General features: G+C 41.5%; 1 protein-coding gene across 1 annotated transcript in view; it reads left to right on the top strand.

The window, feature by feature from the left end:
• adgra1b (adhesion G protein-coupled receptor A1b) overlaps positions 1–18,544 on the top strand; it is a 196,541-nt gene that overhangs the window by 154,844 nt on the left and 23,153 nt on the right. Inside the window, exons 15-16 of the mRNA XM_085297564.1 lie at positions 8,804–8,931; positions 16,568–16,691. Coding sequence (XP_085153690.1) covers positions 8,804–8,931; positions 16,568–16,691 — 252 coding nt within the window. The remainder of the gene's footprint in view (positions 1–8,803; positions 8,932–16,567; positions 16,692–18,544) is intronic.

The raw sequence follows: 18,544 nt of genomic DNA, 5'->3' as shown, positions 1-18,544 counted from the left end.
CTGTGATTCATTCTCACAAACTGGCACACGAGCCTTTAGGAACAACGCGTCTTAAATCCCCGACTGTTGTAGTGGAGCTGCTCGGTAAACACCAGTCAGCTTGTGGTCAGATTGGGCCGCTACCAGTAGCCAAGTTAGCAGTATGAGAGCAAAATGAGGCATCACGCTCAGGAACTGTTGCTTGAATAAATAAAAGCTGCAGAGAGAGAAGGATTAGTGTAACTGCCCTATATTAAAAAGCAGTCTTCTCCCTGCTTTCACATTTGTCTGTATTGATTCATTCTGTTTGTAGCAGGCTTTGAGTATTCACATTTCTTTGTTCCACTTGGGGGCGGGGGGGATTTGGTGAATTATGAGCTTGTTCTCTGTTTGCAAGGTTGAACAGTGCACAAGGCTCGTTTATTCGATAGTCATGCTTTGAATATCTGCGCAGAACAGCGATTACAATAAGTTCTGTATAGGAATTTGAATAGCCTAAAGCTAAATACAACACTTCTAATCTCGGGCTCTGGAGAAATTAATGCTAATGAAACAATGCCCCCTTGATGTTCGAGGAGATAAATACAGCACCACTGATATGTGTGCGCATCAAACGACGGTGGGCTTCATCTTTTATTCCGAACAAGCGTCCTCATCAGCTCGTAATGCTTGTTGATTTGATGGATGCGTGCTTGATTCCACGTGATTTGATTGCTCGTTCCTCGCAGTGGGCCTCGTTAGAAACTGTTGAACATTCACCGGGCGAAGTGGCGATTACGAGCATGACCGTATCTCAAAGCTATGTGCTGAGTGACAGCCACAAGGTACCGGCCGAAACACTGATGACCCGCGTTAATGGTGCATGACCGTTTTCCTGACAAGTCCGGAGGTCATTCTGTCCTGCCTGCTCTCCTGTGTGTGTGTGTGTCTCCCTCTCTCTCTGTTATTCAGTATGTATGGGCAAGCCAGAGGTTTGATTTGCACACTCGCTGAGGTTCTGTTCCAACATTGGCACGGCCACTCAAGGATGATAAAATACAGTGCTTGGATGGGAGCTGTGAGCCGCGAGCCCGCGGGCTGTTCACTAGAGGATTTTAATTTTGTTTTTTTCTCTCAGCTCTTGCCTCTTTCCCAAATTGTTTGTGCATTCTTGCATTCACCAGTGTGATTACAGCTGGGAATGGGCAAAGCTGTACAGTGATATGTGAAATTCTGTGTGCCACTGGTCCAAATTTCTGTTACCATGATTAGTTACTCGTGTGATCCCCAAAAGGCATGAAGTTAAAAAAGAAACATAATTTTTTTTACAGTAAAACAAACAAACAAAAAAACAGATGTGTAGACAAATATAGCTTCCCAAAATGTGGTTCTGCTCTTTACATACAAAACATACAAAGCTCGCTAAACTGTGTCGCTCAATTAGAAATCACACCACTCTGTAAAAGACTGTGGGTTAAACCCTATTTCACCCCAGCCGCAAGGAAAGTTGACTTATTTTTCCCATTTTATAGCATTTAATGAACGAACACTTATGTGGACTTCATGAATATACCCAAAGAAACTATCATTATCACTTTATTTTTTTCTATTACTGGTTGTTCTCTATAAATGGCCTTTTCTTTGTGTCTACAGGTTTTCACATTCTAAATCCATCCTCGAGCTGGTTCCTTGTTCATACATGCTGGAAAACTTAAAATCCACATGGCCTGTGCTCTTAAAATACTTTACTACTGTTTTCCCGCGAGTTAGATCACAACTGACCAAAAAAAAAAGCAACCCCCTTCCTCTTGGCATAATCTGCAGGAGCTGGTTACTGTGGCATAATTAAAGTCAGTTTTAAAGGATGAAGAAAACAGCCTTCTTGGTTGTGTAACTGCTCTGATCCTTAAATAACTGATATTTTCCTGCGTGTGAGCCGGCTGTGGAGCTCCACAGCTGTATTTGTCCATTTGTATTGTTTGTGTTTATGTTTTTTGACAACGTTTGCCGCCCTTGGCTGGGCGATATTTAAAAAACAAAAGAAATAAAAGACCTTAAAAATTTCTCAGCAGCCTTCAGCTGTTAAATAGAGGATATAATAAATAATAATAGTGCACGTTGTGTTGTTCAGCATTATTCCCAATCCCCGGGATGAAACACGACACCGAGCTTATAAGGTCTCGCACATCAGCAGTGTACTTGTCCTAGTTATATTTTCTGGGCCTGATAACCTTGCATTGCGCTGTGCTGGATCGAGATTACGGATCAAGTTTAATTGAGTCTGGTAATCTGATTTTGGCACAGGGATGGAGGATCCTGGATTAAAGTTGTAACTACAACATAAACAGGGGATCAGGGGCCTCTTTAGCTGCAGAGGCTAGGGGACAATGGAGGCATGTTTAGATGTAACATGCCACTGCTAATCCAGCATAGGCTAAACTAAGCTGCCCTGTATGGTAATATAGTTGCCTGGCTGTAATGAATTGCACTGTCAGGGGAGGGAGGGGCTGGTCACATTGCCCTGCTGTACAGACACAGTAATAAAGTGGCCACAGTGCTGTGATGTAATATGATAGCAATAATGATAATAACTGGAGTTGAAGAATCACATTTGAAGCTCGCTGCTGCTGTCCCTAGATGACATCCCGCTATTGGCTTCTGCATGCAATGGTACAATAGGGAAGCGCTGTTTAGAGCACGCTGCGAGCTACACCAATAGCCTATCAGTCATCATGACAGCCAGGTCAACAAGGGAATTGCAACTTCACAGCCTGCATCTGTTGCACGGGACAGGAAGATCTATACATAACGTAAATATAGAGCATGTAAAACTCAGGAGTAGTAGACTTTGGGAGGCAAGGACGATAGAAAATTCTCTTTACGGTGTTACTAATAAATGAGAAAATACCAAGTGACAGAAAAATATGAAAAGAAGAGGTGAAAAACTTTATAGCCCTTGAGTCAATGCTCAGCACTGCATATTGTGCATTCACCCCACTGAAGTCATCTCTTCTGAATTGCTTCTGCAGTTTGCCCCCACACCACCCCAGGAGCATAAACACTGCTCCTAGAAGCCATATGAACAATTTGTTCTGGGCAGCCTGTAGTCTACCTCGCCATTTTTCTCTGGGCTGATCCATCTGCTGAAGGGAGCGTCTCCCTTCATCCTTCTTCCTTTCTTTCCCTCTATTTTCTGTCTCCGCGTGCTCTCTGGGCTGTAAGGTCTTTTTTAACCTTTATTTGTCCACTGGAGGTTTCTGCTGAGCATGCATGTTCCGTTGCAGCTCTGCCCTTCTTCACATTCATACCCCGCCGCTGTATAGTCTATGTTGCCCTATAAAAATGGCAGTTCCTCTACTGTTGGCACCTTGCTCAAGGGTACCTCTGTTGTAGTTGTTGAAGAAGGGCTGTTACTTCACTTTCAGTCAGGCTATTTCCTTCTGCCAGCTGCCTCCTTCTCCTTTAGGCAACCGTTGTCCTTCTTTAGCTTGTCTGTGAGCCGCCAGCTCTTTTGCATAATGCTTGCTTGTTTACTTTTTCTATTCCCGACTGTAACCAAACATTAACTCTTGCACTGTCGCATCACAGGACAGATGTTTGTGATGGTTGTAATTGATTTGTAATTAATTTTGGAAAATTCTCTGAGAAATGATGTTGCTAGTGTCTGATTTTTCCTGTAGGGCTGGAGATTATTGAACATTTTCATAGTAATATTTCAGCATTCTTCGAATATCTCGTTTAAGCATTTGATCCATTGAATATCTGAAAATACAAACACCCATTTCCACATGGCACAGTAAGTCTGCTTACTTTGGCAGTCTTAGAAACATTTTTATTTTGGTGTTTTTGATTGTGATTAATGAAGGATCAGAATTGCTGCAGATTAATTTACTGTATATCATCTAACTACATTGTTGTTTCTGCTCTCGTTAATGTATTAACAATATGATTGCTCTCTTGGCAGTCATCACCAAAACTAAATGCCTTCTACGTATTAGGAATCTGACTTAAGATGCCTTGTGTGCAAATGCTATGTCTGCTGGTTAAGCTGTGTAGACCTTTGTTCAGCTTTGGAAGCACCTGATCTTAAGCTCCTCTGTCAACAGCGCAGCTTGGCGATGTTAGTCTGTCTTAGTTTAGCTGGCTGCTGGGAAAGGTACATTCTGCTGTTAGCAGGGCTTTGAGGCTAATAATCAATATCCAATTTGCATAACTAATACTGTTTCTAAATGTGTTTCAAGTATCTTCACGTATGCTGCTGGAAGAAATGAGCAAATTAAGCAGGTTCTAAAATTGCTTGATTATTGACGTGGTGTTAATGGACAAATGTGCCACAATGGCAAAAGCTTGAAAAGATGGTGAGACTCTTTATAATGGCATGCTGTAAATAATTTGAAAATACACTAAAGGTAATGTTAAGTTGCAAGTCAGTTGATGTTTTTTAGCTATTAGACCTCTGTGTTTATTTACACTGATCACTTCATATCAGATACACGTGGAGGTACACTGGTTGTATTCTATAAGGGTTATATGTTATGTCCTATCCTATTTCCCTACAGACAGGGTCTGCTGGGATTTCATCCTGTTTGAAGGGGGTCTTTCCTTTCTGCTGTCACCAAGTGCTTGCTCTAAAAAGGGACCTTTGATTATTGGGGTTTTCTTTGTATTATTTTGGGTCTTTTCATACATTTTAAAGTGCTTTGAGGTGACTGTCTTTGTGATTTGGCGATATACTAATATAATTGAATTGAATATGTCCATCTGGGTCCAAGATGTTGGCAGCAGATCAACTGGGAAGTCAACCATGATGGAACCTTGCTGTATCAAGATTGTTATTATGCAAAGAAAGTGGGATGTTGAAGCTTAACACTTTGAGCTTTTTCTGTGTTTTTTTACTGTTCCTGGACATGGACATGTCTTGTGGTCAGTGGGGATATTTCTTCACTGAAAAGTGGAATTGCCATTAGAGTCTCGGGGGGGGGGGGGGGGGACTTTAGATTAGGTCCTGTGAGACATACACAATGAATGAATACCAGAACACAAGGTTCTCCAGCAGAACATTTCATTGTAATAGACACAATCATTGTTACACACATCACCTGTTTTTATGTTTAACTCATTCTCCCATAAAAACGGCATTCAACAACCTCCTCGTATCTGTTATGATAAGTTTTGGCACCTCGCTATGTATCAATAAAGAAGTGAATATGTTCCAGGTTTTGCTAAGTGTAGCTGCATAGAGAGCATCACTAACTTCAGATCCACATCCAGTCATTTTGTTCTATAACAAATATGATAGGCCTGGCTTTCGAGAGATAAAAAGAGTACTAGAATAAGGTACTGTATGATCAGTGTGTTACTCAAATACGTAATGGCAACATGCATATCATCTTGTGAATTTTGTAGGGGGAAACAGCTCAGCAGCTGTTTATTTAGTGGTTTGAGAAATGGTTAAAGACTCAGGAGGTAAGAGACTGACATGAGCCAATAGTATAAGCCAAATGATGATGATGATGATGGCTCCCATGAGATTGTTTGACTTCCACCTAAAGCCTTTTAACAGGAGCTGCCCTTACTGTGACATGTGATGATTAGCATCACGTGTGTGTGGGCAGGTTTTTTTCCAGTTTTTCCCAAATGCAGACTGATTTCAAAGAGAAATGTTTTGTTTTTTTTAAATTTTCTTTTAAGTTGAAATGATGTTTGCATGGGGTTCATTTTCATGATCTAAACTCATATGAAGCGCTGTTTGCTTTTTAAGTACATAAATCAGCTTACTGAATTGGCGGCTCCATTTCAGGAGGATTTCGGATGCTTCGGGCCATGATTCTTTTCAGCACCATCAATTCATTGAGCTGTAATTAACACCAGTTTTGTCCTTCCATGACATCACTTAAAGACGTCATTCAAACTTAATAATTCCATGAAAATCCGTAACTACCAAATTATGTGAACAAATTGGAAAGCGTTCTTCGTGTTGTATTTTCACCCATAAAGGCCACTTCCTCTCTGTTCTTTCTTTGCTCTGTATGTCTTTGCTCAGGTCTGATGGCAGACTTTCCTCCAGCTCTCCTTCCATGCCTGCATCTTGTCATTACTGTCCAAGCTCCAAGCTCCAAAGCCATATATGTCAAAGTCAGATCAGTTGTCACACTGTTGTGTCTTCCACTGCTTTTCAGAGTTGGGAACAAACAGTTCTTTAAAAATGTCATGTTTTTTGTCATTGTCGCTCATAAACCTGCAGAGAGTCATCACCTGACTTTCAAGTTACAGTTAAGCTACAGCTCTATAGTGGAGTCTATAGAGGCAGGCAACTGCTTTTAGTGAAAACCTCCCATAAACCCACTACATGCATAGCACCAGATGGAGCAAGTTAGCTCCTAGCTAGTTAACATAGTGAGACATCTGTCAGCTGAAGAGATTTCTATTTCTATTTCTATTTTAACTCAGGTGTCTCCCTGAGTCCAAGGGCATGCTGACATCTTTTCTGGCATAATTGTGGTATAATTCACCATGATAATGTTCTTTGTGATTTTCAAACTAAATATAGTCCTTGATTACAGAGAGATGATGTCCATTTAGCAGATTAAAATGATCACCCACCGCTTCTTTTAGCCATTGCCAATAAAGCTATGTGGAGCTACTGCCCAAAAAGGTTATAGCTGTACCAATAGATGGTTTATTCAACCACCTGCCAAGTATTTTTGGAAAGTGATTGGAAAGTTTTATTAAACTTTTGTTCACGGTCTTCGTTAGAAAGACACCGAGAATTATCTTACAACATTTGAATGGTTGCTACACTGATGGTGTAATAAGTTAAATTCTGCAACGCTGCGCCGCTTTCTCCTCTTATGTTCCATGTCTTGTGGGTCTTTAATATGACTGTAACAATAACAGGAAGATGGCTCACCCTGTCATCACCCGTTATCTAATGTTTTGAAGGCATGACGTTTTTCCAAACAGTTTACGTGGAAGATTTCTCAGATCGTTACGTGTAACAAATAGTCTGGTGTGTCAAAGTTGTTGCATCGTGCTGAGATGCATCACCTCTAGCAGTCCTTCTGTGGGTGCACGGATGTCTCCCTGGTAGTCATAGTGATCATTGCCAGGGCCACATTTGATGATTTCACCATGGATCTCAAACATCAGATTCTGTGTCAGGCTGACCAAACTGTCATGCTGACTATGATCATTGGTTGCTTGGACCACAGCACACATAGAAATCATCAGTGGAAAAGCTTGCAATGTCCAAACCGATGCCACCAAGAGTATGCTGCTTATTTACTTTGGCATGTGGTGTTGTGCGCCATCAATACATTCCCCATGGTCAGACTATCAATGCTAATTTCTACTGTAATATAAAATCGCACATCATTGCTGCTCACTGCCTTCCCATCCACCAGATACAGGTGTTACTTCATCATCTTCCCTAAGATATAATAATTCAAGCTAAAAGATTTCTGTTTTGGAATATAACTAATATGCAGGTGGTCAGGAGAAGACCGAGAGAGATCCAACATAGCTGAAATGCTGGAAGCATTGTTTGCAGATCAGTGACTGCCTTGAAGAGAATTCATTTTGTTGTTGTTTTTTATAGGCGCAGTGGCACCTTGTAGCTGAAAAGAAAACACATTTAAAGGTTACATTGCAATTTGAAGCTTGAACAGATGACTTCCAGTCTTTCCCTTTGCCTCCTTAAACACACATGAAAAGCTTTATTAGATTGATCGATTGAGCCGCGTCTATCGCATCTTCTCCTGTTTTACATCTCTCTAACGTCCTGTTCTGCAAACCTTTCATTTTAACTCTGGCCACTGCATTACAGCTGTGTTTAAAAAATGCTTCTTGCTGGTCGAGACCCCACAGAGGCCCCAACAGGCTCATCTGCGTCTAGACAACCAGGGAGAGAGAGAGGGAATATCCCACTTGGCTACTCATAGAGACAATGATGCAGTCAGACAGCGTGTCTGTGGATCACTCTCGCAGACACAACCTCACATTGAGCCGGCGGGTTATGGAGATAAGGTGTGCTTTATTTAGCAACGTCAAGATGATGGAGCCTAAATCATGACGCCACCGCTGGCTCCACACCTGCCCGTGGCACAAAGCGAGGGCAGTCCAGCGCACGAGAGTCGAGTGGGCCGACTTTAAAGCTGTCTCTTTTATCTGTGCACAGCAGATCCGAACCGTTCACATGCAGCGATAAAATGGAAGCATTAAAAATGCGTCTGAAGTCTGGGAATTTTTTGTCACCATGTGTGCCGCAAATACGGAAGAAGTTTGTCTTGCAGATTGTAAAACATATGTAAATAAATTTCCGAGCAAATCGACTGTGATGTTGATAAGGGCTTAATGAATGTGTGATAGCATTACCGTCTTTTAGAAACACAAAAAATGACTTCTTTTTTCCCTCTTTCCTTTTTTTTCTGTTTGCCTGGCTCCTATCCATTTTTGTTTGGGTTTTCTTTTTATGTTGGCAGACAAGGAAGCTTATGCTATTGTTGCATTCAGTTGCTCCGGCTAAGTGACAGCTAAATGTCTGAAATGCAAAATGTAAATGCAGGAGGAAGAATGTTCCCTCGACAGGGTTGTTACTCTTTTATGCTGATTTGGACCGCATTCTAACTCAAAGACATTTCCTTGACATTCATTTATATTTTGGCTGCATATCTTGTCAGCGCAGCATACTATGCTTATGCATATAGAGAGCTCATCATGCTGTGACTGTGCAGGCCTGGCTCTTGTTCTTCATAGTTTCTTTTTTTCTTTTTGGATACTGTGTTTATGATGACTTTTTGTCTGATCCCCATTATTTTCCTCTGTCTCTCCTTTTTTTCTGCCTCAGGATCTGAAGAAGGTGCTGTCTTTCCCCCCATACCCTGGGGAGTTTTTGCACCCGGTCGTGTATGCCTGCACGGCGGTCATGTTGCTCTGCCTCTTCGCCTCCATCATCACGTACATAGTGCACCACAGGTATGAAGAAAATCTCCACCTTGATTTTGTTTAAGTATGCATTTGGGCTTTAATCCCTCCCTGCACGTCTTGCCTCGATTTCTAAAATTGCAGCCATTAATTTCACTTCTTCATCATCTGGACATTCAGGCAGACGCTTATGTAATCTCCTTATTTCCCGCCCTTTTACCTTCATGCTTGTTTTTGACTCTTCTGTCACAGATCCTGAGCTGACTGTGGTGTGAGTCAGATGCTTTAGGCTGGCATCAAGTATTGCAGCCTGTCTGACTAAGAGGATATAAAAACATATACACAAATGTGTGTATGTGTAGCTGTGTTTTAGACAGCTACAGCAGAGATATATGCGTCTAATGGATTTCTAAGGAGTACTTTTACCAGCTTTGTTCTTTTTATTCGGCATGGAGATGAGGGCAAAAAAATAAAAAAGTGGACCCTGTGGCTCTTGTGGTTTTGTACGGTGGCATCTGTCTGCTCATCTTAGTTTCATCTGCTGTGAATGCTGTTATTAAAGCAGGAGGGAGCTTGACTGGCGTATTGTTTCAGCACAGCAATTCATCATCTGTTGTTCTTGTAGAGCATCACTCATTTTATCATATCCTTGGCATTAATGTGGTATTATTGTAATAGCTTTCCATCTATTTTCATATAAAGGAACTAAGAAATATCTCAAATGTCACATTTTCAAAAAAGATTGTTTTATAACACAGTTATCTGGTATATTCACAGTAAGATTTTTATTTTCGTTGTGTTTTTTTCTGTGGGTGGGGTCTCTGTTCTTACGGAGACTGAACTGAATTTATTAAACTATACGAAGGCGCAGAGGCTTTCGCAGTTTACATCCATCTGTGACACCTGGGATGGAGACAGGGTGGGTCCTTCTGCAGTCAGACAGTGATGACAGCATCTGGGGCTCCAAACAGCAGCATCACTTGCTGTTGTCTGGCACTGCAGTATTGACGTTTGAAGGAAAAATTGGAAATCGCCATAGAGGCAGGAGACTGAGATGTTGTGGTTTCGAGTGAAATGAAAAAAACAATTCCCAGATACTGGTGTGCATTTTGTAGTTTTTCCACAAAATGGAATTAGAGACAAAAAGAATCAATTCAAATTCATTTGAATTTCTCTTTGTGGTGTATAGTTAAGGATTGGATTTTTAAACCTGTATTTTGATTTTTGATTATTTAAGCTACCAGGGATCTACCAGGGGTCTTGTTTTTGGCATTTATCTCAGGGCTGGTTTTAGGTTCTCCATCACTTCATCAGGGATCAAAAATGAGCATAGGACTTTATGAGAGGCCCAGTAACTATGTTGTCAGGGGCACCTTGGCCCACAAGGTAAATTGGTCCTGGGTGAGGGGTCAGACTAAGTGTAATTCAAAATAGTCCTATGAAGACAACATCTTGGCACATATCAACATTGCCTGGTGAATGAATGTTTTGGCACTACCCCGAAGCAAGGGCTGGGAAAGGACTCTGCACATAATAAGCCACATGGGTCCAACCTGCTGTAGGCTCACCACTCGCAGGAAGCGTAGCAGAAATCTGGGATACAGTTACAGGCAAAGGCAGAGACCGTGATAAGACCAGGAGAGACCATTCATTAGAAGGTCAGAAAGGAGCTGCGGTTCCTCTGCATCGAAAAGAGCTGAGGTGGTTCAGCACCTCACTGGGATGCCCAAGTGGTACCCAAGAGGCATATCCAACTGGGCACATGCAACTGTGAGGAAACACCAGGGAAGACCCAGGAAATGCTGGAGAAATTATGCATTGCAGCTGGCTAGGGATCACCCTCATATTCCCCCAAGAAGAGCTGGAGGAGATAACCAGGGAGACACAGGCCTGTGCATCACTGCTTACTTTGCTTCCTCCCCAACATTGAAATGCAGCAGAAAATTGGTTGGAACTGCTTTTCCAATAAGGATGGTAGAGCATCATCGGGATTAAACGATAGTTTAGAGATGTTGTGTTTACATCGATAACACAGCTATGATAATCCCAATAAACTGAACAAAGCCAAGTAGACAGACATTCATTCATCAGAGAGTGCTTTTCGGAGCAAGAATGCAGAAATTCCAGATTAAACTAGAGTGAGAACAAGCCCATATTTAAGATATGATGCCAGAGCTTTTGTGGTGTCTGTCACACACAGGAGAGGGTTAGAGGGCTTTTCTTTCAACAGTGCTCACATTAACAAACTCCAACACCTCCTCCTCCTCCACACCTCCCTCCAGGCTCTCCCTAGTACTAAAACACATCTCTGTTTAGTAACACTTTACTTGTGTAGTATCACTCCAGCTGACTGACAGTATCCAAGCTGTGAAGCGTTGGGACTGTGTTAAATGGGCAGAATAGAATAGAGGCTGTCCAAAGGCACCGTGTGCAGTGGGCACGTTGAATCTGTCACATTCTCACTTTAGCTTACTAACACATACACACATGCATAAATATAGCAATACACTGTGTGCTTTAGTTCTTTCTCTGCTGGCAAGATAATAAGACAGAATATGTGATTAAGAGTGCATGTGATGTATGATGTATGAGCCAAGGAAGAACATAGTGGTGGGTATCACGTCTTTGAACCCCAAATCCTTTGAGTCCAATTGATGAAATTTGAGTCAAAAGTGTTTACAGTCATGACTCAGTGAATATTCGAAAACACTGATATCATGCTGTTAGAGTCAGAGGAATACTTCATTAATTTCCAGTTTATACAGTAACCATCCAGTTTATCTCTATAAACAGATATCTGCATATGAATTTGCATAATATGCATTTGTATCGAGACTTCTTTTGACCCAAAAGCTTTCTGCTTTCAGGTCCGCTCGTCTGCTTGTAGTCTTATCATATTTGAGCAGGCTTTGGTAAAGAGTCTGTGTGGAGCTGAAACAGGGATTTCATATTCCAATGCAATCTCAAAAGCGTCATTTAGGAGCATAGATGATGGGTCTCCATTCAGCACAATCACAAGCCCTGCCTGATTTAAATTTGGCTAATCTTCCCTTCAAGATCGGTCCTTGTGCATCTCAACTGATGCCGGTGTGAAAGCTGTTTTTTTTTTCTTTGTTTTTTCTTTGTTTTTCAGAATGCTTGTGTGTGCAGTCTGCGATTTCACCATAGACCTCAGACTTACAACTCAGGCCTCAAGGATCTCATTAGCATTGTTTCCAGCTGGAGCAAGCAGTAAGAAAACTTTAAACCAGCTGCAACCCAGTGGTGAAGCTCACTAGTGAATTGAGTAGTGCACTGAGTAGATAAAAATATACATATTTTCTAAAGTTGATGGACACCAAAAGTGAATCACAAATATTGCACTCTGGACTCACATTTGTCAGGAAAATTAGTCCAAATGAATTCTTTTGTTCCTCCAAGTGTGCTGGATGTGCAAATACACAACTGCTTGCTTATATATCCTCTACAAATACATACATACACATTGCCAAAAGTATTCGCTCATCTGCCTACACATGCATATGAACAGAATGACATTGCATTTTTAATCCATAGGGTTTAATATAGGCCAAACAATCCCTTGAAGCTATAACAGCTTCAACTCTTCTGGGAAGGATTTTCACAAGGTTTAGGAGTGTTTATGGGAATTCTTGACCATTATTCCAAAAGCAGGCAGCACGGTGGCACGGTGGTTAGCACTGTTGCCACACAGCAAAAAGGTCCTGAGTTCAATTCCAACATCAGGCCGGGGTTCTCCCCGTGTTTGTGTGGGTTCCCTCCGGGTACTCCGGCTTCCTCCCACCGTCCAAAGACATGCAGCTTGTGGGGATAGGTTAATTGGAAAATCCAAATTGCCATTAAGTGTGAATGTGAGCGCGAATGGTTGTCTGTCCCTGTGTGTTGGCCCTGCGACAGACTGGCGACCTGTCCAGGGTGTACCCCGCCTCTCGCCCTATGACAGCTGGGAAAGGCTCCAGCGCCCCCCGTGACCCTGAAAAGGAGAAGCGGAAGCAAATGGATGGATGGATATTCCAGAAGCACATTCATGAGGTCAGATGCTGACAGATGAGGAGGACTGGCTCTCTGCTCTAATTCATCCCAAAGGTGTTCTGTTGGGTTGAGATGAAGACTCTGTTCAAGCCAGTCAGGTTCTGCCACACTAAACTTGCTCATCCATGTCTTTATCCACCTTGCGCTGTGCACTGGTGCAAAGTCATGTTGGAACAGAAAGGAACCATCCCCAAACTGGTCCGACAAAGTTGACTGCGTATGTTGTCCAAAATGTCGTGGTATGCTGAAATATTAAGTTCCTTTGACTAGAACTAAGAGGCTGACCACAACTCCCGAAAAGCAACCCCACACAATAACCCTCCTCAACAAAATTTACATTTGGCACAGTGCGGTCCTGGCAACTGCCAAAGTCAGAATCATCCATCTGATCACCAGACGGAGAAACGTGCTTCATCACTCCGAGTATGGTGGTGGCATTCTTTACATGACTGCATTTGATACTTTCCATTGTGCTTGGTGATATAAGGCTTGGATGCAGCTGCTAGGCTATTCTATGGAGCTTTCTATGCATTATTCTTGAGCTAATCTGAAGGCCACATGAAGTTTGAAGGTCTGTAGCATTTGATTCCGCAAAAAGCTGGCAACATCTGAACATTATGCACCTGAGCAGGTGGTCTACCACTTCATGGCTGAATGGCTGTTGTTGCCAATCACTTTCATAACTTTGTTATAATACCATTACCAGTTAACTGTGGAATATTCAGTAGTGAGGAACGACTCGCTGTACTCCTTGCATAGGTGGCATCTTATCAAGGTACCATGCTAGAGTTCACTGACCTCCTGAGAGTGATCCATTCTTTCACAGCAGCTGTCTGCATGCCTAAGTGTTTGAGTTTATACACCTGTGGCCACGGATGTAACTTGGCTAGGGGAGTGAATACTTGTGGTAGTGTAGTGTATGTCATATGTTACTGTTTCTGTGAGTTTGTCTTATTATAATATAATATGGTGGGCCACAGTTCATTGCACTGAACACAAATTATATTATTTTCATATATGAAATAGATTTCAACCATATACCCCACTGCCTTTGCCACGTTTCCTCTTTTTCCTCCATCATAATTAACATGCATTTCCATGCAGCGGGTACCATCTAACTGTGTAACGGTGCTGCAGCCTATAGTTTATGGAGCTTCAGCAGCATATTTGGAATGTGTCTGCCACCAATAAAAAGACTTGGCTCAAACTACTCATTGCATAATGTGTCATATTACACTGTCCATAGCTTTATTGTCCCTTACATTTGGCTGAGGACCGGACACAGGGTGAGAGAGCAGATGCAAAGTCAGGACAGTTTTATTCCCCCTTCACACTGGGAGATTGGGACATGGAGGGTTGCCAGGTTAATGTACTTGACCCAGTGAAAGCCCAGAGCAGAGCCTATGAAAACCTCCTTCAAGGGAGGCCTGAAGCCGGCCTGATTTATGGCCTCTTTGCTGGAAGGAGTTCAGTACCTGGACCGCAGGAGAGGCATCGACAACGGTAGCTTTAATTCTCCCTCCCCTCACACAGAGCAGTGAAGCCCGGCCCCAGAAACACCTCATGGCTCACTGCTGAGCCACTGCTTCATCTACAGTTGGCTCACGTGCAGCTGGGGCTCTGCTCCTCCATTTTGGGGAGTGGAGATTTCCAGCACATGGTTATATAATTTCAAATGGTGACAGTGACTGTAAGGTTGAAGAGGCTGGAGCCGATGTAGGAAAGTAATTAAAAGAATAGATGGTCTAGTAATTCACACAGTCCAACTAATGTGTTGGTAATGTCTGACCTATTCAGCTTATTTTCAGCTGGGTGAAAAGCGATGGTTTGGGTTACCATAAATGTGCTGCTGCACAGAGCGTGGCTGCTACCATATTTCACAAACAGATGCAGGGCTTAGATGAAAAATGTAAAAACTTCAACTGGCCAAACCAACTGGAGGCAATCTCCTTTTATTTCATCATCAAATCAGCTGATTGATTCTCTTTTGTGTACATATGCTGCATGTATTGTACGCGAGAAGGTGGTGGAAAAAAGCTGTGTGGAAAGAATGTACATTGAATTCTTGTAAAAGAATCTGCAAATATCCCTTTGCCTGAGGTCCATCATTCTAAAATAAGCATTATGCATTTTGTAGCAAGGAATTAAATCATTCGTATCTTTTGATGACACAATATTCTGTCTTTCACTTTGTACATGCAGAGATCTTCTTTTTGAAAGGGCCGTTTTTGTTTTTTGGGTTTGTTTTTTTTAATGCACTTTCTTTTTTTTATTGTCACAAGACTTCAAACAGCATTGCTGTAAATAGCATTCTTCTAAAAGTTCAATCAGAATGAACTTAAAAGTAGCTGAACTGCTTTTTGCTGTGTAGCAAATACTTGTAAAAATGTGATTTTTGCAGTTCATTCTGCTTTTAGCAAACAGTATTGATATAGTCAATGCAAAGAGATATATGTATTTTTTTGCACTTCAATACTGAGTCTTCTTATAAAATAATATAATAGGGACATCATTTAATTCTTTTTTTTGATAACACAAATGTCATATATTTGAACATAGTTACATGATTATCTTTGACTTTGTGTTATGGTGATCTCTATCAACAGATATCTTGCATATGAATATGCAGAGTATGTAGGCAAGATTTCTGGAATTTGAAGCTTTCCAGTTTCCATTTTTACTCCGCTTGTAGTCCATGTTCAGTTTCAGGAGGCTTTGGCTACATGTGTCTACATAAACAGTCTGAATGTCTTACAAGTATGAGCTTTTTATTAGCGTTAAAAGACTGATGAAGTACTGTTGTCACCCTGGCAGGCGCGTAGGCGATGTGGATATCTAAGTTTGCAAATGCGATAACTCGAGAACGAAGCGACGTAGGAGTTTCATTTTGGATACCATTGGTGTATCTACTTGGAGGCTGAGAGGTGCCACTGACAGTATTTTTAGAGATGTATTTGCATTTGTAAACAGTGACTTTCTGGATAAACCAAGGCCCCAAAATATTGACTGTTGCAGGCTAAGTCAGCACAGTAGTTAATGGGTTTCCAGATTAATGTTACCTGGAAGCAACTATTGTTGTGATTTGGTGCTATATAAGTGAATAGCATTTAACTGAGTTGCATTTTTTCTAGTGTACCCTTGCAATACCCTTTCTCATTGAGAATGAATGGTGCTGTGGTGCCACAACTGATCTTATGTGTATGGTTGATAATGATTGGCTGGGATAGTGCTTCCCAAGTTCTTCAAGATAAATCTGGTAAAATTCTATGCTCCTCCATCTGAATGTGGAACTGTCTTCAGACAGGAATACAAATAGCTCACAATGTTTCTGCTAATAGATTTATTTTTTTCATAAAAATTTAAATATCTGCTACTCAGCAGGTGTATTGGTAGTGAAGCATATAAAACTTTGTTTATACTACTCGGTTTCTATGGACAGCACTACCAGGTTTTACTGTTAATATATATGGTAGGAGATAAATGATAAAGAAAACTGATGCTGACCTTTGTAAATAATACTGAAAATAACACAATTTCAACCAAATTTACAAAAGGTAATCCACAAAACTCTTCACAGTATGATATTTATCACTATTTATCTACTAATTTTTTTTCCCTTGAACCTTTTTTTTGGCAGTGCAATCCGCATCAGTCGGAAGGGATGGCATATGCTGCTCAACTTCTGTTTCCACACAGCGCTGACCTTCGCTGTGTTTGCTGGCGGCATCAATCGAATCAAATACCCCATCATCTGTCAAGCAGTAAGTGCATTCCCTTTTCATTCGTCCCACTCTCAAAGCTTTTCAAAAAATTGATTGTGAATGTCTATTCAGGTGTCCACAACCAGGCCACTGGGTGCAGTATGTGGATGTACAATAACCCCGCTTTGTGTGTCTTTCATGCTTCAGCTGCATGTATGGTCTGGTCACTCTTTTAGTAAAGTGGTGGCCTAGTGAGTGCGGATGATTCAGGCCTTCCCATCATAACTGCACTCAGTAGCAGGCTCTCTATTGTCTATCTTTGTCTCTTTCTTTTTGCCCAGGGGTTAGTGGTGGGCATTGTGCCACAAACATTGTGGATGTTTTAGAAATTGTTAGCATATAAAAGATTTTCTGGTCAATAGAATTTTGTACAAACATGCTTTTCTATGGAAATTTCAATGTTGCATTTACCACATCGCTTTTCATTAAAGGCACCCTGCCTGTGTACTTGAGATGCAACATGATCGTTGTGGATTGCGTGTCTGTCTTCATAAATAACAGTAAAAGCAGTTTCAAAGGATTTTTAAATTACTTAATGAAATAAGCTCCAGGATTTTTACGTGTTTGATAGGGGTGCAACGATACACAAAATTCACGGTTCGGTTCGGTTCGATACTTTGGTGTCACGGTTCGATATTTTTTCGATACAAAAGAAATGTTCATGCCTTTTTAATTTGTCATTTATTAAAATTATAAATATATATTTTAACTCAAAAGTACAGTTTTTAAATTTAACCCTAACCCTTGTGCGTGTTTTTTATTTTGACAGCGAATGCGCACCTGCGGACCACTAATGTGCAGCCCTGGTTATTTAGCTCGTCATGTTGCAGCCACAGAAATTCTTTTGTCCATGAAACCATAAAGCTGCACTTTCTTTTTGCCTTATAGTCTGATTTGTCATAACTTTTCCGTTTTGTGGTAAGCTTTTCTTTGGCTGTCACTTCTTCACCCTGACGTCTCTTATTTGGCTCAGCAGAACTAAAATATATATCCTGCTGCTTTTACACGCGCACTCACATAAGCTCAGCGATTCTCTGCGCGATCAACCTCTCACATGTTTAAGCTTGCTGCGGGAGATTTCACTTGTCATGTTTGCATAGTAAGCTAACAATTAATAAGACGATGTCAGAGGAATTGGTGCACAAATTATCATCACTCACAGATCGGTGCTGTCGCTCTCTATACACAGTTTGCACGATTGCAAATTGAAAGCAAAAAAACAAGCGCAAATTCAAACGCGATTTCAATATGTCACATATTGACAGTGGCTCACCGATGCCAATGACATAATTACCCAGCTACATTTCTGAAAGAATGCAAAAGCATTGACATATATTTTTCCTTCCTACAATAGCTCGACGGGCAGGGCAGAGATAGATTTTGGTAGCCCGACTGAAAAAAAAATCGCTAGCCCCGGGACGTCGGGCTAGCGATATTGCGAGCCCTGTATCTGATTGAGGAATCACTCATCTTTGGAAAAGAGAGTTTATTACAGAGAAATGTCTCTTTCCAAAAATAAAAGCTATACTATCCGCTTCTTCTGGGCTATATTCTCAGCAGCATTTTAAACATATGTGAGGAGAATCATGTGCTAACAGCTGTCTAAATGACTCGGCTAAAGTTAGTAGCATGCTTGCTTGTTTTTCTCTGCTTCCACTTGTCTTTGCACTAGGATGATGTCGGCGTAAATGTGCAGTCATATTCGTTGTGTTCCCACTAGTGCTGTCAGCATTAATCTCGTTGAAATGACCTTAACGCCACAACACGGCAAATCTCCGTTAACGAGCTACCGCCGATCGCCCCGTGCATGGGGCTAGACGGCCAACACGTTAACGAGCTAACTGCGCTAACAC

The sequence above is a fragment of the Mchenga conophoros genome, linkage group LG13 (genome assembly GCF_057382185.1).
Source record: "Mchenga conophoros isolate Kocher_MC1m ecotype Shallow Benthic linkage group LG13, M_conophoros_male_GT1.1, whole genome shotgun sequence".
Taxonomy (NCBI): Eukaryota; Metazoa; Chordata; class Actinopteri; order Cichliformes; family Cichlidae; genus Mchenga; species Mchenga conophoros.
This window is presented reverse-complemented; position numbering and strand designations above follow the sequence as displayed.